Raw genomic sequence first — 25,281 nt, 5'->3', positions numbered from 1 at the left:
TTTGTGTTTTTTGCCTTGACTTCTACAACTATGTATGACAGCTACAGGAAATATTTACTGTCGCTGTTTTACAAGGGTCCCACCCAAGATCACCTTATGAGCACTGGCCAGGGCTGACTGGGAATTCGGTTCTCACCCCAAACCTTGTTTTCATCCTGCAGTGCTGTGCTACTTTCACCTCGTAGATATAGGCCAACATGACAGACTTCTGTATGGACCAGTTAATGGAGATCTGGGAATAAAGCATTTCTTAAATGGTCCAAGTACAAACACATAATGTGACCAACCCACTTGCAAAATCTGCTCATTTAACAGGTGGCTGGGAGAATCCATTCAGCAAGTGGTCTGGAATGCCTAGTATACCTGTCGCTGTTCTGGGGGCGGGGAGAGGGCAGAGAACACACCCAAGTCCATGCCATCCGACAAAAACAAAACAGATTCCACAAACAAAGCAGGAGGTCAAGAGTGCACATGAGTGCAGGTGCTCAGGTGAGGCGGCTGGGAAGGAGATAGCTGGAGGGGCACACCCCCAAGGTGAGGCTAAAACCCCCTGCCCAGGAGGGGAGGAGGCAGCAGGGGCCCTCCTGCAGGAGAAACAGCACTTTGAAAAAGTTTCCTTCTTCATCTGTGCATTCACAGTCTAAGGGGCAGACTTCAAATAATTAACACGAATTCCTTAGAGATTAACAGATTTGAAAAGTCATCCAGGGCATGACAGAGCTATTCATAGATCCTGCAATAGCCCAAGATAGGGGGGAAAAGTGTAAAAGGCAGCATAAGTCTAAAATATATTAACTTCTAAGCTTGGTAAAGGGAACTCAAATCTATTTGCTTCCATGTTTATGATTATGTTTGGCCGTCGCCTATAGATACTGGCAATAAATCACAAGCACAGGAACTTTTAGTTTCAATGCACACACACCACACACATTCACATTCCACACACCACACACATTCCATACATCACATACACACAACACACCACACTCCATACACACACTACACAGGCACGCCACCCATACCACATACCACACATGTACCCCACACACATTCCACACACCACATATGCGCCACATACCACACACACCACATGTGCACACACACACACCACACTCATCCATGTTCCACACACCACACACATTCCACATGCCACATACACACCACACACACCACACACCACACTCCATACACACACTACACATGCACCCCACACACACCACACACACATACACACACACCACAAACTCCACACCACACATACACACACACCACACACATTCCACACACCACATACACACAACATACACACCACACATGCACCCCACACACACGCACCCCACACATACCACACACACTCACATACACACCACACACTCACCAACAGTTAAAGGCTTTCATTTACACATTTATAGCTCTCCTTTAAGCTTTATTTGATAAAAACAAATTATCTCCTAAGGCCTAATTCTGTAGATCAGAAATTTGTGCATAAGCAATAAACTGGGATATAATTGTCCTGAGTAGGAGTTTTCCTTCATTAGTAGTAATAGCACATAGCGTACTATAAAAGGACCTAAATTTTAGCACACCATAAAGAAATAACAGTCATTTAACTTAAGCATGCCTTGCAAATGGGGGATTTTAATGTCAAGGTTCTGAGAATGCCCTGTCTTCTTTCAAAGTATAATATAAACTCTGAAAGAATTACCATCTGTCATTGTGCTGCTGTCAATATAATTAAGCTAATCAACAGAGCACTGACTTTCTGGGGTGCTCTCAGCTGGGGGTCCCCTCTCCCACACTAAGACCACCTACTGGCCAAGGAGAGCCAGTTTGGGTGGCCTCGTACCCCTAACCCTTTCCCTTGAGGCAGGGGAAGCCAAAGAGACAGGTAAGAAAAGCAAGTAAGAACAGGAATATTTTTATTCTTTAAGCTTCAAATTGGATCAAGATATGTCCAAAGTATAAGGCATTTGGCGTTGGGGAAAGTGTCAGTTCCTCCCAAGAAAAAAATAATAAAAATGAATTTACACACATAGTACTTTAAAATGCTGGCACAGAGCATCACATTTTGTGAAACACCAATAAAGAAACAAAGACAATATGTTCTTTTAAAATCTGGAAATAAGCACACAGAGGCCACAGTGTCCTTCGGCAGGTTGCTCCTGAGTTATAGAGGGTCACTGCACAGCTGGGCAGGAGTGTGGGATTCCAGTAAGCCCGCACTGGAGCTCTGAGGGATTTCTCACTCCTGCCTGCTGCCTCCGTATTTATTGAGCTGGGCTACTGGTGCAGAGAATTGCAATTTTCCAGGTCCTTGCTAAGAAGCAGAGATTAATGAGCAAGGTCAAGCATTAGCAATACCAGGCAAGGAGACTTTCTGCATCTGTTGCGTTCTCTAAATCAAATCAAAACACAATTCTCATTTCTTCTAACTTTCTGTTTACCAGGTTACCACCTTCTTTGGTACTCACAGGTTTTTCCAAGAGACAGCAATTCATTTTTGTCCTAAAATAGAGGTGTTCTGAAACCGACAGTCTTCTGCTGTTCTAATCAGGCTCTGGTTAACGCAAAGCCTAATTTGGTCAGCTAAAAGTGATAGCTTACACGGCTCCTTGAGGTCAGCTATTTCCAATTATTCCATTTCTGTAGCTCCCGCCTAGGCGCATCCTGGCTTATGTAATTGACTTCCCAGCTGTGGCATCAGATCATCAAGGGAGTGCAGATCTGTGCAAATCAATCGGAGAGAATGAGCACAGATGCAATCGAATCTTCCTCCAAACTCATTAAGCCAAGGCAAGAAACAGAAAAAGACATAAATATCATTGAAAAAAATTGTTTCTATTGGAAAGGCAAAACTCATTCTTAGTTGTATGAGTCTGCTAGAGCTGCCTTTACAAATTCCCACACTCTAGGTGGCTTAAATGACTGAAATTTGTTTTTTCACAGTTCTGGAAGCTGGAAGTCCAAGATCAAGGTGTCAGCAAGATTGATTCCTCTGAGGCCTCTCTCCTTGGCTTGTAGAAGCCATCCCTTCTCTGTGTCCTCACATGGTCTTCCTTCTGTGTGTCTGTGTCCCAATCTCCTCTTTTATAAGGACAGATCCCTAATGACCTCATTTTAATTTAATCACATCTTTAAAGACCTTATCTCCAAATACAGTCACATTCTAAGGTACTGGAGATTAGGGCTTCAACATGTGAATTGGAAAGAGAAGGACACCATTTAGCCTGTAACTCTGGTCAAAATGCCTACATTTTCAAGAAGAAGAAAAAGACAAGCGATGAGGTCTAATGAGAAACAGGTTGACTAGGGATGGCTTGAATTCAATTTCTGACTCTTGATTGTGGTTAGATTTGTCTTCCTGAGGTGCAAGTCATTTGATCTAGAGATGAACGTGAATCTAGGCTTGTTTTTTCCTGAGATCTCTCAGAGGAACAAGGAGAGACTGCACACTGGCAGCTCTGTAAAGTGTACAGGGCAACCACAATCGCAGGGGGTATTACCCAAGCTGGCGGCCTGCAGATGGCCTTGCCCAGTGCCCTCTCCTGCCAGCTTCTCCCTCTACCACCAAGGCTGTGAAGCTGGAGGAAATTCGTTCCCAGGTGTCCAGGGAGTAGAATTTGCTGCCCGGGTTATGATTGGCCAGGCAGGTGCTGAGAAGGCAGGAGTGACCGCAGGGGTGGCCAAACACAGGAAGATCCCACCTTCTGGCAAGCACTGAGGTGGAGGATTTGGGCTTCTCTGGGGCAGCCATAGGGACATCCCACACCCACTGCCTGGTGCCACATGCCAGGCAGCATTAGAGGCAGTCGGGTTTCTATTTGAACGATCCATACTGTAGTTCAGTGTCTTCCCTGTGCATTGTTCCTGGCTCTACATAACCCAGGCTGGGTTCGCGTCCTCCCAGAAATTCTGCAGGATGCTGCTACCCTGTAATAAAGCCCTTTTACTAAACTTCTCAAGAGTAGACTCCTGTCTTCACGGCCATCTGCTACAGCCATGCCTAGTTTACATCGGAGCTAGGGGAGGAGAGGAATATTAGATAAAGAAAGAGGGTGATCCTGTGCTTTTAGGAATCAGATTGCAAGCTTTCATTCCATTTGCCTAGAAAATACTTCAGTACTTACTGGAGAATAACTTGAAGGAAAGTGGGATAAATGAGAACCCTTGTGGGGGTAAGGTTAACATACCCAATGTTTGCTTCCTCTCTGAGCACATGGAAGGGACTAAAATTCCCTCCCAGGGATCAGCTTCTATCCCTCCAACAGCAAACCACAGAAAGGCCAAGATTTTCTTTTCCTCACCCTCTGACAAAGAAAAACTGCTTCAGGCTGATTGGGAGACAGAGAACAAAGGAATCATCCAGCACTCCAGGCAGGCCCCTTGGCCAAGCTAACCAGTTATGGAAGTGCTCAAGAAACACCAGCGGCAGAAATATGTTGTGGTTGAGTATGCTCACTGCCTCCTTTTACTGCCTTTTTCTTAGTTATAAAGCCCGTGATTTGGGGCTGAGCACATGGTTACCCAGGAAGAAGTTCCCAATCTTTTTGCTGTAGGGTTTGGCCACATGACCAAGTTCCAGTCACTATAATGTAGGTGTAAAGAAAGGAAGTTGACAGACACCCTTCGCCCTTGTTTCTCTTGTCCCAACCTGCTTTCTGCTGGCTGAAATGTGGGTGCAATGGCTGGTCACAAGCAGCCATAGTGGACCATGAGTTGGAAGTTTTGTGCAGAGGACAGCAGAACAGCAGTTGAGATGCCTGGTTTTCCTTGAAACTACCCTGAGTACCCCCAGCCACCCACCTCAACTCCTTTTATGGGAAGCAAACTTCTCTACTGTTGAAGCAGCTATTATTTGGGGTTTTCAGCTTCTTGTAGATAAACCTTATCTATTTACATATATGTCATAATCAGTTATAATTCATCTGGAAACATTTCATTTCCAGCTGATAACAGAAATTCAAATATAGATCATTGTCCAATGTAAGGGTTCATTTTCTTCCTTTAACTATGTGCTTTTTCTGCTGCTATGTACATCTGTCGGATTACTAATATGGACGGTCATTTCTTCACAGCATTTGATACGTTAAAAACCCCAATTTTTTTACAAAATTATTTTCTTTATATTCAATAATCTCTGCTAACCATCTCTCTTGGGCTTCCCTGGTTCATGTCATCTTTTTCTCCTTGTGGAGCATTAGTTTTGCCCTCCACACCCATCCCTTTCTAGCTGTTGAAAGTGTGTGGCTTTTCAGGGGCTTGGAAATACAGAAAATGAATGTGAGCTGATGCGGCAACTAGGAAGTGTCTTCCCTAAGCAGGTTTCAGCCCACTCCATCCATTCTGCTCCCAGCCCACTTCTTACTTCCTCTCACAGCTTTGGAGTAACTGGGGCTTTTCTTTTCCAAGGCACCCACTGACCATTCTGAGGTGCTCACTACCTCCTAGGACTCACTTTAGCCCCTCAATTGGTAAAATTCCAAACACCAATTATAAAGGATTAAACTCTGAAAATGTCATCACCATAGAGAATTTCATAAAGTTGCCTGGTTTTCAATAGAAAAAAAAGTCAAATGCAACCATAATTCCAAGGCATTTTAAAGTAGCCTCAAAGGAATAACAATTAATCTAATTAATATAAAAACCTGACTTGAGCCCACTGAGTCTCTTCTAACTCTCCTCACCCCATAATTTTAGAGAGAATTTGATTTTACAGGGGAAAGAATGCATTTCAGGATTCATTGCAGAAGGGAGAGAGAGGCTGGTGAGAGGCCGAGAGCTCTGGGGTTAGGAGTGACTTCTCCAGCTTCCAGAACGATGTGGAAAGCAAAGGCCAGCATGAGTTGAAAAGTCACTGCACACACTCCAGAGAGCTGTTTTCAGCATCGGGGCTTTGGGCCTTTTCTCCTTCCCTGTGCTCTCTGGGGCGCTGCCTGATTAACGTGCCTTCTCCAACAGCGTGCGGGCATCTGGTGCCATCCCCGGCAGACGTTTCTGCGTTCTTCTTGGGCCCTGGTTATCAGCTAAGCTGCTGGGCTGCACTATCTCCCCAGACACCTTCCCACTCTGGCTCTTGTCCCTGCGCCTCTCATGCAGGTAGACGGGTGTTTTCCATTGCATCTTTTCAGGGATTACAAGTTTTCTTGGATGCACAAAACTGTTCGGTACACAGGTCCGTTGTGTATGAATTTGACTTTGGGTGCAAATCTCTGATTGACACCTTGGCAGTGGGTCTGTGAAGCAAAGCTACAGCCAAAGCCAAGGCCATCCCAGGTTCAGCCATGGCCAAGCAGATGAACACCCGCCCCTGCTCAAAATCTCAAACACAAGGCTGCCACCAACATGGATTCCCCCATCAGCCTCACTTCTCTCCCCACACTTCTGATGCACAGCCAGAAAACAGAGGAGCAGAAATAGATGTCACTGCTTCCCATATTTTAAAATACCCTTCAAATGTTCTGAACATGACCGAGCATTTTCTATTGAGATGTCATAAGGACAGCGATGCGTTTTGCACAGAGGTGTGTGCCAATGTTTGTAAATGTGTATTTGTGTCTACACAAAGATGTGTGTTGGGCTCCAGGGACTGCCAGCCTGTGGCAGTTAATCCCCAAACACTGTGGTTTCCTGAACCACAGCCATGGTCCCCCATGTCCCTTCTCTTCCTATGTTTGAAGCAAAGATATATCACTTCCATTTGCTTTTATAAAATGGTACTGTCTTAAGAGCTCATGGCCAGACACTTGCTCATTTGTTAGAAAAGCTTTATAAAGATGGGTCATCTTAAGCTTTCCACCTTCTAGTCTACTTACCAGTAAGATGGGTTCACATGTCTATAAAAAGAGAATAAAATTGAATGCCCAGGGAGGAATAAAGTTATATGATATTCTGGACCAGATAGCTGACCCACATATAGTACCCTGGACTCAGAAAGATGAACTAATAGTGGAGTATGGGTTTTAGCTTTAAGCAACAAATAATAATGCTCTGACAACTAATTCCAGAAAGAAATGGAGTACGAAATGGTCACCAAAAAGTTCCGAAACTCCAGATTTCTCTCCTAGTGGTTCAGGTGCTGAATTCCTGGGGAGAATTCAGATGTGAACTCGTTACATAACCCTTTAACCAGGGACTGTTTTACATGACACAGTGGCCCCTGCCCTTTGTAGGTGCCATCGAAGGCTCCCCATCCAAAAAGTTCTTACAGATCAAAAATAAAGCAGAGTATTTTTATTTCTTTCAAGAATTCCAAAGACAGAGAGAAATTTCCAGTGTTAGGCAATAGGACCTAAAATTATACAGTTTTGAAATTGTTTTTTAAAAAACATAATTTTTCAAAGGACCAACAATTGAAATATCATCTTTTGAAGCATTTTCATTATGAATAGAGGTAGTAGAAACATTACTGTCTGTATCAAAAATTTAAACGGAGATAAAATATCCATTTTTGTCTGCAGTAGCTCAAGGGAGCATTAACAGAGGCTGATAACAAGAAACTGACAGGGGAAAGCAATTTGGATAGAATGTTAGGGGAAAAAATGTCTAACACCAGTCTATTAGAGAATGGAAGCATCTCCCAGGAGCAGCAGCATCTGACCTTTTGCTGAAGTCATTTTAAGCTGAACTGAGGAAATATACAACAGGGAGTTATATTCGCCAGCTGTGAATGGCCAGGATAGCCTAATAGACTGTTTCCAGCCCAGATATGTAATTGGCAAGATTTAATAGTTTCCTTCAACTTTGAGATGTGTGAACAGAGTAAGATTGAACATTTTATCTGAAGGTGGCTCATGATGTCTTCTAAGACCCTATGCTATTCTTTCACAACCTAATTTCAAAATAAGTTCAACTCCTTCATCCATGGCCATAATTCAGGATGTCAACTAGCTGGATTTATAGAAAAGGTAAGTGAGAGTTTTTTAAGAAGTAGCCGTAATTCAATATTCAGTTTCCATGCGGCAAGAGGGTACACCTCAGCAACCCTGGGCATGTTTCCAATAATGCTTAGCACTTAGTGGCATGGCCTGCAAATGAAACAATTGTGAAGTCTGGGAAAAAAGTAGGAACACCCCCCAGCTGCAAAACTGCAGTAACAATTTACTCTCAGTTGTGCCAACTGCTGAGAAATGAGGGTACTCACTTCTGTGTTTCTGGGATGACTGGGCCGTTGTAGTCCACACCTGTGCGCACCTAGAGACCAGTCACTGGCCCAGCAGCCACCTTGAAAAACTGATGGACACAACAGAAACGTCCAGGAAAACAAGCCCTGCTTCCATGTTCAGCAGTCCGCTAGTTGAAAATGCAGTTTTTCTAGATAAAAGGCTGAATTTTCCCATTTTCATCTATTTTGTTGAAATAGTTATTTCAACAAAAATAACTATCCATTATCATGTGTCCACAGCCAGTGACAATCCTGTTCAGATTCTGTCCATTATACCTTCTTTCCCCTCCACTGCCTCCACCAAGGAAAATCATCTTATGTCCCCTTTGGACTCACAGGCAATATTTCCTTGTTATGTGCAGAAAATAAAATCAAAAGAAGTCAGACATCCTGTAGTGTCCCAGAAAAGGGACAGCCACAGAATCATAAAGTGTCAGAGTTAGACAAAAACCTAATGACAACATCATCCCACAGTGAAGACACTGGGACCCAAAATGATGAAATGACTCACTGCAGGTGAACCAGGAGTGAACGGTCAAAGCACAGAATGGCAGGGACAGAGGAAACTTTGGATTCACCCATTCACAAGCAAACCGAGAGTCAGACATAGGTTTCCAGCCAGGCCTTGGATCCAAGCAGGCTCAGGCCTCTGCAGTTGGGGAAATGGCTAAAAAGCAAAGAAGGACCTAAAAGCCATCCACTAAAATGCTGGTGATGAGGAGGCAACATGGTGTCAGCTCACCCATAGATAAACCTAACACAAGTTTGATTCTAAACCCTTCTCTGTTATCTTTTAAAATTCCTATGAAATGATTACTGAGCTCAGAGCTACCTGGGGTGAACATTCAGAGCTCTTTGCCCAACTGGCAAATGAGTTATAAACTACAACAAGCATCTTCAAGAGCCATTTCTGATGACCCAGCCCATTTTCAAAGCACACAATAAAAACGGTTCTTTTTTTTTTTTTTTGATGGACTGGTGGGAAATTGATTTTTGGTGAGTGCACACCAATTCAAGCTACCTAAAAGTTTATGTTTGCATTTGAAACACCAAAACTCTAAATCTAAGAAATGTTGGAGGCAAGAAGAAGGATAGTCCAACTGTGGCTAGCACAATTAGTGACTACCTTGCTGTGGGAAGGGAGTTCTGCCACCTACAGAGGTCAGTTCTGTTGCACTTGGATCCTGCAAGCTGGTTGCAACAGGAGAAGTCTGAGGTGAGAATCGCTTGGCTCACATCAGCACCTGGCCACTAACGCATCTCTCTGACATCTAAGGAGACTTTCTAAATGAACACCAGCCCCACAGTTCAATTTTCAATTACCTTCAGGGTCTGGTACAGTAAAATGGTAGAGAGAAAATCATGTGCTTTAGAAATATCAAAGAAGCCACTTGCCAAGCACAAAAACAGCAGCAAACTTCCACTTTGTATAATCGTACATTACTGGAAGGAGTTTTCTCCAAACATCATGATGGAGATGACATCGCTATCTCTCCATTCCCCTCCTCCCCCACCCTCCATCTGGGTCTATCCAATCAATACATATTTCAGCTGATCATTGGTCTACACAATTCCAGACCCCAACAGGAAAACGGGAAGTGGCAGCTGGGACAGGAAGATTGCCACCAGAACGCAAAGGAATCCCAGCGGGTTGATACGGAGCATCTACTATTTAGGCAGAGGACAGGAGCAACTCTCAAGGGAAATATAATTTTTGAAACATCTTATTAAGCTAAATCAAGTGATATGAAAAATAATTAGGCTGCTTGCTCATGATGAGAATGTGGGAAACGACGTGGTAGGAAAACAGAGCAGTGACACTGAACAGCAGACCGCGAGAGGAAGCAGCGCTCAGCCTGAGCGCCTGGAGGATCTGCCCGTGGAGAACGCAACAGAAGAGCGAGCGGCGAGTTCTGTAAAGTGATAATAACAGTATATACTTCTTCAAGTTAATGCTGGAAGAAGTCTATAAACAATTGCATTTTAAATTCAATAATCCCACAATATTGATTCTTCTTCTTCCTTCTTGAAGTTTCAGAACACAGTTTACATTAAAGTAGATCTGCAGCCACAACTTTGAAGTTGAATGCAAGTTTTTGAAGCGGAGCACCCAAGACGTTCCTACAGGCAGGCAAGTTGCCCTTGATGCCTGTCCGGGAAGGTGGGGGCCAGCCTGCAACTCCCACCTTCTCCCCACCCTTCCCGTGGGCCAGGGCAGCTGGGTGAGTCGCCCACAGACTCGACTCAGTGGGAACAGAGTCTGGGGCTCCTGGTGAGCCCCCAGGAAGCCCATGGCATAAGGGTATGTGGATTCCTGCCCAAGCTCATCGGAGGTGCCTATCCTCACCACACCCCTGTTGGGTCCCTGGTGACCCCAAATCTCAGGAGGCTGGCAGCTGCTCTCCTCCTCCCTCTTGCTCCACAAACCTGACTTAGTTGGGGGAGCCAAACCTGCTCTGCCTCCATTTCCCAGTTTGCCTGGGGTCCACCAGGGCTTTCCGTTCAGACTGGGTGGAGATGTGCACGGCTCTGCGTCTACCCACACCCCCTTTCCTGGCTGCCTTCCTATGACATTCCCCCTTCTCTGGCCACTTCCCTGAATGACACCAGAGGAGGCATGAGGGGCTCGAGCTGACTGCCGAGAACACACATTCATCTTCACAGGGACAGCTTAATTGCTCTAGGAATGTCAAATATGTCATATTTCAAAAATAGGTCTGACAGCTTTCCTTCCTTTAAAAATATTAAGCCAGCCAATGACACTACATAGTTAAAATAAAAGGATGATATCAGTGGACCACTTTTCTTTCTTTTTTTTTTTTTTTTTTTTCTCTTTCCTGAAGCTGATCCAGAATATATATCCAAATACCTTTCCTGTTCTGTCTTTGTGACGTTGCGCGCACTTATAGTAAAATGGGTTACATTTGATTACTAGAGGTGGGAAGGGGGAAGATAAGGGAGGGGGGGGTTGATGGGAAATTAATGAGAAATTGGTTTACAAACACAAGAGTGATTATGTATTGAATGATGAATAAGCTAACTATCCTGATTCGACCATCACACATTGTACAAACTACTGATAGTCAACTTTGTACCCCACAAATATGTATAATCAATTATGCTCCAATAAAAAATAAATTGGAAAAAAATAGGCTACATTTTTTTTAATTAGTGAAGACTGAGAGGGGCCCAGGGTGACCTGGCCCAAAAGCTTCGTGAAAGAAGTGCTCTGGCGAGAACTGAAAAGGGCCCTTGATGTCATGTAATTTTTCATCTCTTGCCTCTCTAAATTTACTTTCCACCCTCTTTCTGCTCCACTTAACCACTGCTCTGTGGCTTTGGTTGGTTGGGTCTTTCCAATGGGTGGCCCTAGAGGTGATCAAAAGCCAGAAAGAGAGAGGTCTGAGTATTTATTCCCTTGCTTCCCTCTCTGCTAGGATTGCCAAATAAAATATTAAATGCCCAGTTAAATCCAAATTTCAGGGTTAAAAAAAATTAGTGTAAGTATACCCCAAACATTTCATGGGATATTCTTATACTAATAAATAAATAAGTGTGTTTGTTTATCTGAAATTGAAATTTAAGAGGGCATTCTGTACTTTTATTTGCTAAATCTAGCAACCCTACAAGTCTCTGCAAAGTTGGTGCAGCTCAGCTGTGCTCATCCACAGAAGGCCACAGCCCCTGTCAGGCTGCCCTTCCAGGTAACCCTCTCTGGGATTCAGGCCCTGCCATTGCTAGTCTCAGATGCTTCACTATCCTTTGTGAGTTTCCCGAAACACTGCAGATGCCTTTGCAAATAAACGGTCTCTTTGTAGTGAACTCTCTTCACATTACCCAGCTGGAATGTACCCTCTATTTCCTCCCAGAACCACAACTGATAGGCTTGTCATTAAGGACTTCCTACTCTACATCCCTTGCATTACTCTCTTAAAATATTCTATCACCAGCTTCAATTACAGTGTCCAGTACATAGTAGGTACTTAGTGGCTATTTCATAAATTGTGTTGCAACATCTCTTTTCTGGTTATTAATGGCCTAAAGGTCTGCATCCTGGAGAGATTACATTCTAACCAGCAGAGAATAGAAAACAATCCAGGATGCACTTATGGGAGGTATGGAATAAAAGGAGGAAAACAGATAGATTAGCAAAGAAGAGATTGAGGTATGTTCCAGTTATCTATTGCTACAGAATGAATTATCACTAAATTTTGCAACTGAAACACAATATCTCTCCCCCAGGTCTGTGCTGATGGGCTTGGCTGGGTACTTCCTGCTTGCAGTCTCCCAGGCAGCTGCTGTCAGACGGTCCTGGGGCAGGACCATCTGATGGGTTCTTCACCCACATGCCTGGCACTTGGCTGAGAGAGCTGGCACAGTGGGCAGCTGTGTGGCATGTCTTTGTGTGGCTGCTCCACGTGGCTAGCTTGGGCTTCCTTACAGCATGACCATTTCAAGGTAGTCAAACTTCTTACATGACAACTCTCTTCCTCCAAAGCAAGCGTTCCAGAGGGACGTGGAAGCTGCCAGTCTCTCGAGGCCAGGCTCAGAAACTGACATGTGTCCCTCTGCTACATTCTACTGGTCTAAATGGTCTACAGAGTCACAGAGCCTGCCAATATGCAAGAGAGGGGGCTTAGAACTCCCTCTCCATGTGTCAAAGAATTTGTAGCCACCTTTAATCCACTACAAAGTATGATCCAAAACTAGAAATCACAGTAACTTACAATCATTGTCTAAAGTGATCCAGGAATTTTATCCAAGTCCGTTAAAGAGTAAGGAAAAATAAAAAGAGCAGGGAAGTTTTATGCCTCTTATTTGGAAAATTAATTAGATTCAAATTAATTTTTGAAACCAAAAAGTTTCCAATTATCTACCAGCCGTGCTTAAATCAAGATAGCAGTTCAGAAGTGCTGGATAGAAAACACACTGTGAACTGAACGATACATGCTTAATTGTTTACAAACAAAAAGACTCTGTGGCCCCTTTGCAGCCTGGCTTCACGAGTGGGCAGCCAGGCAGTGTACCAGGCCCCCACTCAGAAAGGCATAGTTTAATTTTTTGCTTAATAATTTTTTAACAAGAAGCCCGGCTTTGCCTATTCAGTTTTCATTGGGCCTTATAAATGATACAGCTGGCCCTGTCCTTGGCGGTGGCAAACAGAGAACAATTGGGAATAGATGTGTTGGGGTCTTGTCTTCTAGGGCAAGGGCTGGGTGGAATTGCTCTGATCTTGAGACAAACTCTGGTGTGCCGTGACCCAAGGCCTCAGCTCTCGTGACCCCCCAGACCAAGCAAGTGTCCAAGGCACCTGCCACACCTGCCCACCATGAGGCAATGCCACAGTGACAGCAGCCAGTCTGCTAGGTTTTAGCACAGTGCCAAAAAATCCACTATCACATTTTGCAGTAACTCTTAAAAAGATGATTCAGAGCCAAATCTGTTCTCAACTTGCCTAAAGTTAATAAAAAGTGGTCACTTCCTGAAAACAAGGGTAGTCTCACTTAGGGAATGAAATATTGTACTGGGAGCAATATAGCACTGTTTCTTGGCTGAATAGTCCAAAGAATTGAGCCAAATCTTCACAATTAATTAGTATTGATTAGAAACTCCAACTTGTCACTGATTAAGAATGCTGGAAGAAAACCAGTTGAGTGGAATTTACATGAGCTCAAAACTGTCTGTACATGCTTTCCCCAAGGGTATATTCTAGATTAGATCACAGAGAGCTTTCTTGTGCAACCCTAGGAGACTTCTGCCCTGGGATAGGAAGCAAGTTCTGTAGTTGCTCTAAGGATACTCTGGAGACATGCTCAGGGACAGAGAGGCTTCCTTTTCCCTGAGCAATTTGCAAGAGAAAACAGATCCAGCCTGAGAAGAAGATAGATCCACTATCAGAAGCCAATTCATCCCACTCTATCTTCAGAGTACATCCTTTCCCAAGGAAGAATATTTGCATTTCTACATGCTTTGAAATCCCAGATGAAGCTCACAAATACGAAACTTACAAACTGAAACCATCTTATCATTTAGCCCAGGCTGAAATTCAAGTTAACTCTCACTTCTGAAAAACTGCTTGCTGTGCAAATTAATTCTATAAATAGGATTACAAGCGTTTTACCTACTTAGAAGAGCAAAATGTTTTCAAGCATGTTACAAATACTATTTCCATACAAATAATTGATAAGCAGAACCTGAAACATTCATATTTCCTGACTAGGGCAGGATTCCAAAGGACAGAAAGATCAACATTTGCCTGAACTACTTCACGGGCCTAAAAAGATCTTAAAGGGCAAATCTTTTCCATAATTTATAAATACAGTTTTTTACTGAGGCATGCAGGCCTTTTCTCTATGATATGAAATAAAAGTCTATCTTCAGCTGGTCCAAAATTATCCAATGTTCAATTTCAAAAAGAAAAAAGAAAGAAAGGAAAGGGAGAAAGGGAGGAAGGAAGGAGGGGAGGGAGGGTGGGGAGAGAAAAGAAAGGCGGGGGAGGGAGTGGAGGAAGGAGGAGGGAGAGGAAATGTGGATAAGCCTATAAATTAGTATATTGCTTCAATGTTTTAATTTTGAGAATTAATGTTGCTGTCCTGTGATTAGTCTGAGATCACATGTATTTGTCGGGGACTAGTAAACTTAGTTGATTAAATAGATAATGATGCTGTTGCGTCTACAGTTTCTGGCTTGGTCACAATGTAGCCTTATTAACCTCATTCTGTCCTGTGGGTTCGGACAACAGCCCTACACAAGTTGCCAGTTGACAAACAAAAACCTGGTCAAGAGGGGACTAAGGAGACACAATAAATGGAGATAATCTGATGTGTTTGTACTGTGGACCAGATGACCAAAACTTTCCTCTTCTTATTTATGCGATCTTGGGAAATTCCATGACTTCACGGGGAATCTTGCCTGAGACAGCCTCCCTAGCCCCTCACAAGGCTGCCACAGAATTAAAGAGAAGACAGTGTGGGACAGCGTTCCTAGACTATGCAAATCTGTGCAGATGTAAAGAATTACAACAGGCACAGGTACAAATCCCCACTTCTGTGGACAATGCTTCAAGCATGTTCACTCCAGAGACAGTGGATGAGAAGCCTCCTATTTACCCAAGCTGTTCCTTGCTCATTGAAGTTATTATAATGCTCAACCTGAAGGGAAACAGAGGAAACAAGCCACTGTTCCAGCAGAGACTGATAGTAATAAATCCCCTGCCGCACTAATCCCCCCAGTAACCTTCACACAGAACAGACTCACTTGTTGAACAACGCTACCCTTTGGCCAGGTTTGTTTGAAACCCTGATGGTTTAAAGGCCTGGCTTAGTGAGCAATTCTAATTTCATTCTTTCTCCCTCGGGATCAATAGCAGAAACAACCACTGTGTCCCTTTCTTCCTTCTGGAATATAGATTCTCTAGAGTATTTGGAGCCAATAGCACAAAGAACTCTCTCCTAAGTTTCAGCCACTCTTGCTTTGTGTTTGTTTGTTTGTTTGCTTTTGTTTCTTCTGGTTCCTTCAAATATGGGGGTGGGGGGGAAGAAGGAGGTAAAGGGCCAAGAGATCCCAGATGAAGATCAGAGTCTTCTGATTTTCACCTTGTAAGTTCTGTGTGTCTGTGGTATTCAGAGCAGCTCCACAATCTACGAGTGCAGATGGATTCTGGGCTTTGTGCAGCTCATGGTTTCATCGAACCAGCAGAAAACAGATTTAGAGCTCTATGGCCAGCAAACATTGCACACCTTGGAGACTGATAACTTTATGGGGGTGCTTCTTTCATGGCCAGGTGCAGTCTGCGAAAGTTATAAGTGGTGTGTGATACATGTCACAGCTCAATATTCTAAGTGGGCTTTGTCTCTCATCAAAGAGGCTTGGCTTAGCACCATAAATTTTCATCTAAACTGTTAAGATTTATGCAGAACTGGCATATTAGACCCTTGGCATGGACTAGAGCTTCACGTCCCGCTGGATTCCAGACACCTGGACATACTAGCTCATATAAACCGTGAAAACCTGAGTAGCAGACTGCTTGGTCTTCCCTCTAGCTGTCCTCAAACTCTCATCTGATCTCATCCTATATTTGAAGCAGAAAAGAGCCCTGTCACTGCCATACCCAGTTGTAGGGCCTGGTCCCTCTGTAGCCTTTCTAGAAATTGCTTTTCTTCCTCTTGCCTTCCATCTCGGCTGTGCCGTGCTCAGGTGCAAGATCAGCCAGGCAGCGTCTTCTGCCAAAATGGACCTTCTCTCTTGAGCGCAGTAATGAGAGCTCAATCGTCCTTTGTTCCTGGACCCAATATCGGTAAGAACTCCAGCTGACGGTCCACCCTCATGCACGAGGCCTCCCTCCACACGCTTCTACAAACCAAGGAGCGTGGTCAGTTAAGTGTATCCATGGCAAAATCTGTGTGGTCAATGTGCAGGTCTTGAAAGATTACCATGCACCGAGAACAGCACAAGAAAAAATGTTGGTTTCTACAGGGTGATGTGGAGCCAAAGAGGAGTTGGGGAGAAGTTAAAGTGCTTCGGGAATAAATATTTGAATTGTATTTCTTATTTGAAAAATCACACTCAGTTTAGTGGTAGTGTATGTCTCTATCTGCCTGTGAATACACGTTCTTCTCTGTCAGTCTCTCTCTGCCCCTGCTTGATAGCAGCAAAATAAGAAAATTACTCTGTGTGTGTATATATGTGCATGTTTCCTCAAAATCCAAAGGTGAGATAAACTTAAGCTTCTATGATTTTTGTTTTATTCAAAACAGGGAGAAGAGAACATCCTGTGCAGTAGTCCCCCCTTACCAGTGGTTTTGCTTTCTGAGGTTTCAGTTACCCACAGTGAACCACAGTCTGAAAATGTGAAATGGAAAATTCCAGAAAGAAACAATTCATAAGTTTTAAATTGTGTACTGTTCTGAGTAGCATTATAAAGTCTCATGTTGTCCTGCTGTCCCACCTGGGATGTAACCATCCCTTTGTCCAGCATATCCACGCTGTATACATTGTATCCATTCTGTATACACTGTATCCACACTGTGTACACTCCATCCCCACTATGCCTGCTGTGGACACTGTATCCACGCGGTAGACACTGTACCCACTGTGTAGACACTGCTCACCCATTAATTACCTAGCAGCCCTCTTGGTTATCAGCTCCACTGTCATGGTGTCACAAGCTTATGTTCAAGTGACCCTTATAAAGAGCATTTTGGTCAGGGATTTCATTTGTTTCATCTACATGACTGGAACAACAGTTCATACAAGTCTGGTTACAAATCTCTTTTTCTGGTTTAGCCAGCTAAATTAAATTCAAACATGTTCGTAACTCTAGATTATTTACAACCAAAAGATATTTTGTGAAACGATAATATTGTTGGGTATTTTGATCTATATCTTGAAACTGCTCATCCAGAGAGACTCCAAGAGTTAAATTTATTGGCATACAAAAGCAGAAAAATACTGGAAGGAAAGTGGCTGCTGGGAGACTTCCAATCTGAAGGAAGATTTCTTCATCGTAGCCCCAAAGAGTAAGAGCAGTGATGCTGACAATTCGGAAATGCCAATGAGAAGCCTTAAAGTGCCTTCTTTAAGTGAAAAGGTGAAAGTTCTCGACTTGAGGAAAGAAAAAAAAATTGTATGCTGAGGTTGCTAAGATCTATGGAGAGAACACATCTTCCATCTATAAAATTGTGAAGAAGGAAAAAGAAATTTACACTAGTTTTGCTTTCACATCTCAGACTGCAAGAGTTACAGCCACGGTGGGTGATGAGTGCTTAGTTAAGATGGAAAAGGCATCAAATTTATGGGAGGAAGACAGGAACAGAAATGGATCCCAAAGGACAGGAACAGGGTTTGGTACTATCCACTATCTCAGGCATATGCTGGAGGTCTTGGAATGCATCCCCCGAGGGCGGGGGAGGCAGGCTACTGTACATCAACATTTTACCATAATTGTTGTTAACAGTCATATAATCATATCAAACCGACCTAAATCATAAGTGCCCCTAGAATATCTCCCAACCTACTAAGAACTTCTCAAACCACAACCTCCTTCCCACAGAAGGGGCGCACCTACTCTAGCACGGCATCTGAGTTTGTGTGAGCACACTCACACCTCCAAGAGCCACCCTGAGGCCTACAGGAGCCCTTTGGGGCATTTAGCTCCAGTCTGGAATTGAGGGGATTCTTTTCTTAAAATCGGGTGTATTCATACACCTTTCACCCCCGAAAGACAGAGCCTTCTGGAACAAACGTATCACAGCCACTAAGTCAAAAACTCCATTCCAGTTTTAGACATTCAATTTAGCTTGGGTAAGCCTCCAAGTTCTGAAAGAAAGCTCCATCAGGAGGTTTATTATTCATAAATCTTTCCTTCAGATTGGAAGTCTCCCAGCAGCCAATCTCCTTCTAGTGTTTCTCTACTTTTGTATGTCAATAAAGAAATTTAACTCTTGGAATCTCTCTGGATGAGCAGTATCAAGATATAGATCAAAAATGCCTGGGCTGGACGGTTAGCTCAGTTGGTTAGAGCACAGCGTTGTAACACCAAGGTCAGGGGCTCGTATCCCAATACCGGCCAGCTGCAAAAAAAAAAAAAAAAAAAAAAAAAAAAAAATGCCCAATGATGCTATCATTTCACAAAAAAATTTTTTGGCTGTGAATAATCTAGATGTATGAACATGTTTGAATTTAATTTAGCTGGCTAAGCCAGGTAAAGAGATTTGTAACCAGAGGTATGAGCTATTGTTCCACTCAAGTAGATAGTTCTATCAAGAAACAAATGGAATCCTTGGCCTAACTAATCAAATAACAAATATACTTTACTCACCCAGGAATGAAAATCTCTGAACCACCAAGTCCTAATTAATTTATTTTTTAAATTAAAAAAATTATAACCCTTATATATATGAAAAACCTGCTTTTATACTGCAGATGATACAACAAAATCTAGCACCATAAGGAACATCTGGATTTGCTGGGTTGTGTATCCAGAGGTTGACATCGCAGGAGAACGAGGATTTTAGGGGCATTCTGGATAGTATGGAGTGGAAATGTGTCATATTTCACATCCATAAAGATCACGATGACAACAACCTCAAAAATAGATCTTAGGATTACAGGAAACATGACTCTCACCCAATGGCACTCTCCGGATAATACTTAATGTAACAAAATTGCAGGAGAGCCCAGGAACACAAATACCTTCTGAAGTTTTAAGTAATTTCAAGGCACCCATAGTTCACTCCCACAGTCTTCATTGCTTTACATAGACAAGTTAAGTGGAGATCGCAACTACATTTATAATGTTTGGAATAAGAACACTCTGATTTGTGTGGACGATTAGTGAAATTTGGGAATGTTCATTTTATGATTGACAACTACCCAAATCTCATAACATTTTGATGTTTTATACTTCATATTTCTATTCACATGGGTCCTTGCTCCTTCAATACACGTAGGCAGCTTCATTTAATATTAATAGGAAATATACATTAACATAATAGATCTCTCTAAGTACCTGTGATGACAGAGTAAAATAATTTGAATTTCAACGGAATGTAGTGTTAGGTTAAAACAGAAATTCCAAGATGATCTTCTTATATCAGAGATTTAAGAATAAGAAACTAACCAACTTAGATTCTTTAGGAAAACATCTTTTAGATTACTTATGGACATATTTTACCCCAATCTTTTTCAGGCTATTCCAGCTTTTGTTTTTGATCCTTTTTAGAGTCAAAGCACAAATGTAATTTTATTATAAAGTATCACGTACGTGTATCATAGGTAATATGTCAGGCATAGCACGGGAGTTTTACTAGAGCAGTAGCTTTCAAAGTGTGGACCAGGTACCCTGGGGGTGCCTACCTTTTTTGAGGGAGCCAGCAAGGCTAAAAACAGTTTTGATTTTATAAAAGATATTATTATTGCAAAAGATACAGTTTGATCTAAAGATGTTATTTGCTTTTTTCAATCTCATTCTCTCACAAGTGCCCTTGTGAGTGGAACTTTCCAGAGGCTACATATCATGTGATATCACAACAGACTGAATGCAGAAAATTTAGTTGTCCTCTGTTGAGCTACACATTAAAGGGATTTTCAAAAATGCAAAACATTGCCACTCCCTTTACTAAATTTTTTGTGTGAAATGTATTTTTTTTTATTAAAAAATTGTTACTTAACGGTAACATACATTAGGTTTATTTATATCATTTTTGGGTTTTCTTCCAGCATGTTCACATAACCAGTATTACTTTATTTTTAATGAATTAATAAGTAAACCTTTTTTGAATTTCTCCATATTAGTTTTTAACATTGGAACTATCAATAGATATAACTAGCATAAACAAAAGTTCTTTGGGGTCTGCAAGACTTTTTAAGAATGGAAAGAAGTTATGAGAGAAAAGAGCTTGAGAACCGCTAGAGGAGAAGATCTCTGAGAAGTCTTTTAACTACAAAACTCTTTGGTCCTAAGGTTGTGAGGTTCAGTGGAAATGAAATGAACTCCAGTAAGCAGACAGGTATGAATACATGAACCATTTACCCAAGGGGTCACCTCACTGACCCTGCCCAATAGGACAGCCCTAAATGGCCATGAGTGTCAGCCGGCTGCAGAGGAGCACAGCATGGGGGAACATTGTTGAGTCTTGCTCAGGCCCCAGATCAGACTCACCAAAGGATCCAAACTGGTTTTCAGGCCCCTAAAGAATTTTTACAGGTGACGTTTGAGGTTGGCATTAAGATTTGATTGGTGGACACCAGCATAAATTCCATCCAGTTGGAAGCAAGTGTAGTTTTCCATAAAAGGAGGAGAGTTCATTTTGTAGTTAATAAAGACTAAGAACACCCAGAATCTAACCTCACCATGACCCCCCAGTGGTACAAAGCAGGGACTTTTCATTATTTGGCTTGGTCCTCCATCACCTCTGCTAAAGTAGGGACCCGGGGCTTTACCCAACCCTGTTTCCTTCATGAGGCATGCTCCTCCTGTTCCTGGGCATGTCCCAGCCCTCTCATGCCAATCCTCAGTTTCTGGACCCATAAAAATATAATGATCATTATATTCAATGCCATGATGGAGACTGGAGAGACAGGATGCAAATGCTCCTGTCTCTACAATTATTTTTATTTGCTGGCAAATTGCTGCAGCAACACTCACTGGCTGAGCCCCTTCGCGGGGCCCAGCACTGTGCTCTGTGTGCTGGCGAGGGCTGAAGTGAGACTTAAGACATCCTTTCAAGAGCTGTGCACTTCACAGTTTTCAAAGCACTTATCTCATTTGATCTCATTCTATCCACACAACAACTTGGATGATTCTCACCAACCCTAATGAAGAAAGCAGAGAACTATATTTGCAGTGTAATTATCATGTTGCCCAAAATGGGAATCCTCCTTTGGGAGGGAAACTGCTCTTAACACTGCATTTAGCTCAGTTTTCTTTGCAAAACCAGACCTCAGTGCTCACGGTGAACTGCTAAACTCCACCCAACACTGATGCACAGACACATATGGCAAGCTGATCTGGATGGAAAGCATGGTCCACGCCTGCTGCGTGCCCAGGCTGCAGATGGGAAAAGAGCTAGTAGCTGGACTATTCATATCCTCTTACCATTCTCACCAGACGTCTTGTCTTTCCCATTGGTTGTCCCAGCACCTTGTCGCTAAAGGCATAAAAAAAAAAGAGAAAGAAATTGTTATCAGATATGCGCAGGATTCTTTTCATCTCTTTTTATTGTTTCAAATACCTCTCACATTATACTGAGTTCTGTGTTACTTTAGCTCAGATGGTTAAAGCACAATGCTCTGAGACCAGGAAAAGATCAACCCAGGAAAGGAGAGACTGAAGGTGCACAAAGTGCCTCCCTCCACCACCCGCACTGCTCTGCGAATGCGGTTCACTAGGCGTGAGGGAAACCAGATGAGAGATGGTTGTTGATTAAGCAAAACCTGATTGGAAACATGAGGGAAACAGCCAAGGGCATGTGCCAACTACAAGAAGATCAGACTTGTCACCTTTGTCAGTGTGGACCCTGCACTGCTATATTCTCATTCCAGTCATTATGTCCAATGTCTTCTTTTTAAATAAATTTTAATCAACCAAAAACCTCTTATGTTGATAGTCAGAGTTTCAGTCAGAGCTTTTTTTTTTTTTTTTTTGGTCATTACTTGTGCCTATCCTGGGCATCTTCATTTCACCAGGTTGACCAGAAGTATGAGAAACTTTATAGTATGATTTGAACCCTTGAGTAGGATACTTTGCGTGCGAGATCTGGGGAGCTGTGTGCAGTGCATTACACATGTAAACAGACAGCATGTTTCCTAGTGTTGCAACAAGCAGGACTGAAGCCATATTGGGACCTAAAACAGCATAGGCTCTAGGGGTAAAAAGGGGAAATAGTTTTTTTCTTAGCCTGTATTTCTCTGAGTTCCCTCTTTTCACATGGTTATTTGATATCTTGAACCTTGGTTATGAAGCAGAATGACATTATTTACACAAATATAAAGTTGTTTTCCAGTCAGCCTGGAGTTTCAAACTTGCCACGAGACACATACTATCCACACCCTGGGAAACTGAGGAAGATATCAATAAAGCTGTGCTGATTCCATCCCAAAGCAAATCAAAATCCAGCAGGACCCTAAGATAACATCAAGAACAGAAGAGAAACCAGACAGAGCCCGGGTGAGAATTTGCACCTTGGTCCTTACACGTCCCCCTCCCTCCTGCTTTTCATTCCCATGTTCCATTCCCTCAACCCTCTCTTTAAAAACCTCCCAGTAAACCTGAGTCTTTGAGATGGCTTTAGCTGGCCATTCTCCTCCAGGTTTACTGGAGAGATGGGTTAGCCTAATATCTCTCCTTAGATAACCAGTTCCCTGAATAAAAGCTGACTTCCATTTTCACCATTGGACTTTTGGATTGATTGTTTTTTGTTTGGGGGCAGGCAGCCAGACTTGGGTTCAATAACAAGATTTTGGCAAGCCTCAGCCAGGCGCTAAATGCACTGGGGTAACAGATTTTGGCAAGCCAAGCCAGGGTTTTTGCTTGGGGCAGGCAGCCGGACTTGGGTTCGATAACAAAAGTTCAACATGATATTTGTAACTATTCTAATCCCTGGAAAGATAAGCATTTTATCGATCCAATTTTCCAGACACTGTCAGAAAATATGCTTTGAGTTGAAAAGGACTGAAGTGATTATAAAGTCTCTAACTTTCAGGTGAAGAAAATGAGGCAGCTAGCAAGCATGATTTGCCTGACATCATTTAGCTAATGAGTGGCAGAGTCAAGACTGGACCTTGGACTTCCTTGCCTGCAGGAACTGCCATTGTGGCATCCTATCTAAATGGGATCCTGGAAAGAAAGGCAGAGCACTAAACAAGGAGAAGACCACTATTGGTGACTCCACTCAGGGATAAGGGTGCCTTCAAAATTTATATATGGGTCCAGGACTTCAGCCTAAAAACAATATCATAAAAATAGTAATCAGTTCCAAACTTTAGTATTCAGTGTTGTCATGAGAAATTCCAAAAACATTAGTCAAACTTTGATTAAGGGTAGAGGGATCACCTGGGAAAACCTTGTTTTCAGATTCTCATTAGTGTAAATAAATAGGGTAAATGATTAAAAACAGGTTAAGGAAGTTAACCGTTCCTGTGTATGCTTATTGCCTTGTGCAGATGATAACCCAAGAGAGAAGCACAGCCTCCCATTTATTACCAATGCCCCTTGCCCTCCATCCTAGCTAATGTGAAATGATTTAAAACAGATAACATATTGTATAAATATAGTAGGTTTGCAAGTAAAAAATGTCTTTCTTCTTGTCTCTTGTTATTTTGATGCCTCCTCTTCTCAAACACAAAGCTGGTAAGTCGCTGCACTCGATTGAAATCTTACCACCGCTGGGTTGAACCAAGACAGTCTGAGCGGCTGAGCTCCTCCAGAATTTAAGCCCTGTATCCTCTGCATAATTCATAGATGGCTCAGAAAAAAATAAAGAAAATTCCATGAAATAAAAGGACAGTGTTTAAGAGTAGAATGAGGGCTAATTAAATGGAAAACAAGTGCAAAATCGGTGCATGCTCATCCCTGCTGTCTAAATGCCTCAAACAGGGACACCTTTCAAACATCATGAATACCTCACTCCATAAAAGATCACTCTTTAGAAACCAGAAGAAAGCCAAAATGAAATGTGCACTGGCAAGTGAGGGAGTCATTTTCTCAGGATTTCTAGGACGGAGTTCTTGTGTCAGGTCTTATTTGATGGAGGTGAAATGAAGCTGATGGATGTAACAGGAGACAGCGTCTCAGATCAGAAAATGATCCTAACAAAAAAGAACTAGTCACTGAAAGCATCTCATTTCAGAATTCTCTGAGCAGTGGAGGAATTATCCAAGAGCTTTCCTCTACTGAGGTCAGATCCTCAACGTGATTGTTTTACCACTACACCCATGTGGGGCTGTTGAAGTTTCCCAGAAATGAGAAGTGGGGAGGGTCCGTGCCAGGCCAAGTGTCAGGTGACCCGAGCTCACACTGCTGAGGCCGGGTGCCGAGGGCTCTCAAGCATCACTGACTCCTTGCATTCCAACAGCAGCCCTGATGAGGCAGACACCCTCCATAACCTCATCAGCTTCCCTTTACCAATGGTATCCTATGGCAGTGAGGAACTTGCTTAGGGCCACATGGGTGGGAAGCAGCAGAGCCAGAATCCAACCCAAAGACACCTGCTCTGGATCTCCCCCTGATCACTGTGCCTGAGCATCTCTCAGTGCCGTGTGCAGCGTCCTCCTGGGGCTTCCACCAGCAAGTGGGGAGGGATGAGGCAGGGAGATCCAGGATGGAGGCTTGATGTGACTTCCTCAGAACCCACAGGCTGAGAGTTTCAAGGATACTTGGCTTACAGGAAGAAGCAGAGTCAAACAACAGCCAGGGGGCAATTGTAGAAATGCTGTGAGATCTTTTTAAAAGTTTAAATAACACAAGCACACAGATCCAGGCTCTGCTAGAATAAACAGATGGATGGATGGATGGATGGATGGATGGATGGATGTTATTCTCTAAAAGACCACTAGGAAAAAGTTTATTTCGGATGAGGCGATGGAAGTCGGTGTCCTAAGGGAAGATGCAGCCTTTTCTC

The 25,281-nt window shown here is 42.9% G+C and overlaps 1 protein-coding gene across 1 annotated transcript in view; it reads right to left on the bottom strand.

Moving 5' to 3' along the window:
- PCP4 (Purkinje cell protein 4) overlaps positions 1–25,281 on the bottom strand; it is a 65,676-nt gene that overhangs the window by 13,235 nt on the left and 27,160 nt on the right. Inside the window, exon 2 of the mRNA XM_063113379.1 lies at positions 21,759–21,810. Coding sequence (XP_062969449.1) covers positions 21,759–21,810 — 52 coding nt within the window. The remainder of the gene's footprint in view (positions 1–21,758; positions 21,811–25,281) is intronic.

The sequence above is a fragment of the Cynocephalus volans genome, chromosome 1, assembly GCF_027409185.1.
Source record: "Cynocephalus volans isolate mCynVol1 chromosome 1, mCynVol1.pri, whole genome shotgun sequence".
NCBI classification, from domain to species: Eukaryota; Metazoa; Chordata; class Mammalia; order Dermoptera; family Cynocephalidae; genus Cynocephalus; species Cynocephalus volans.
This window is presented reverse-complemented; position numbering and strand designations above follow the sequence as displayed.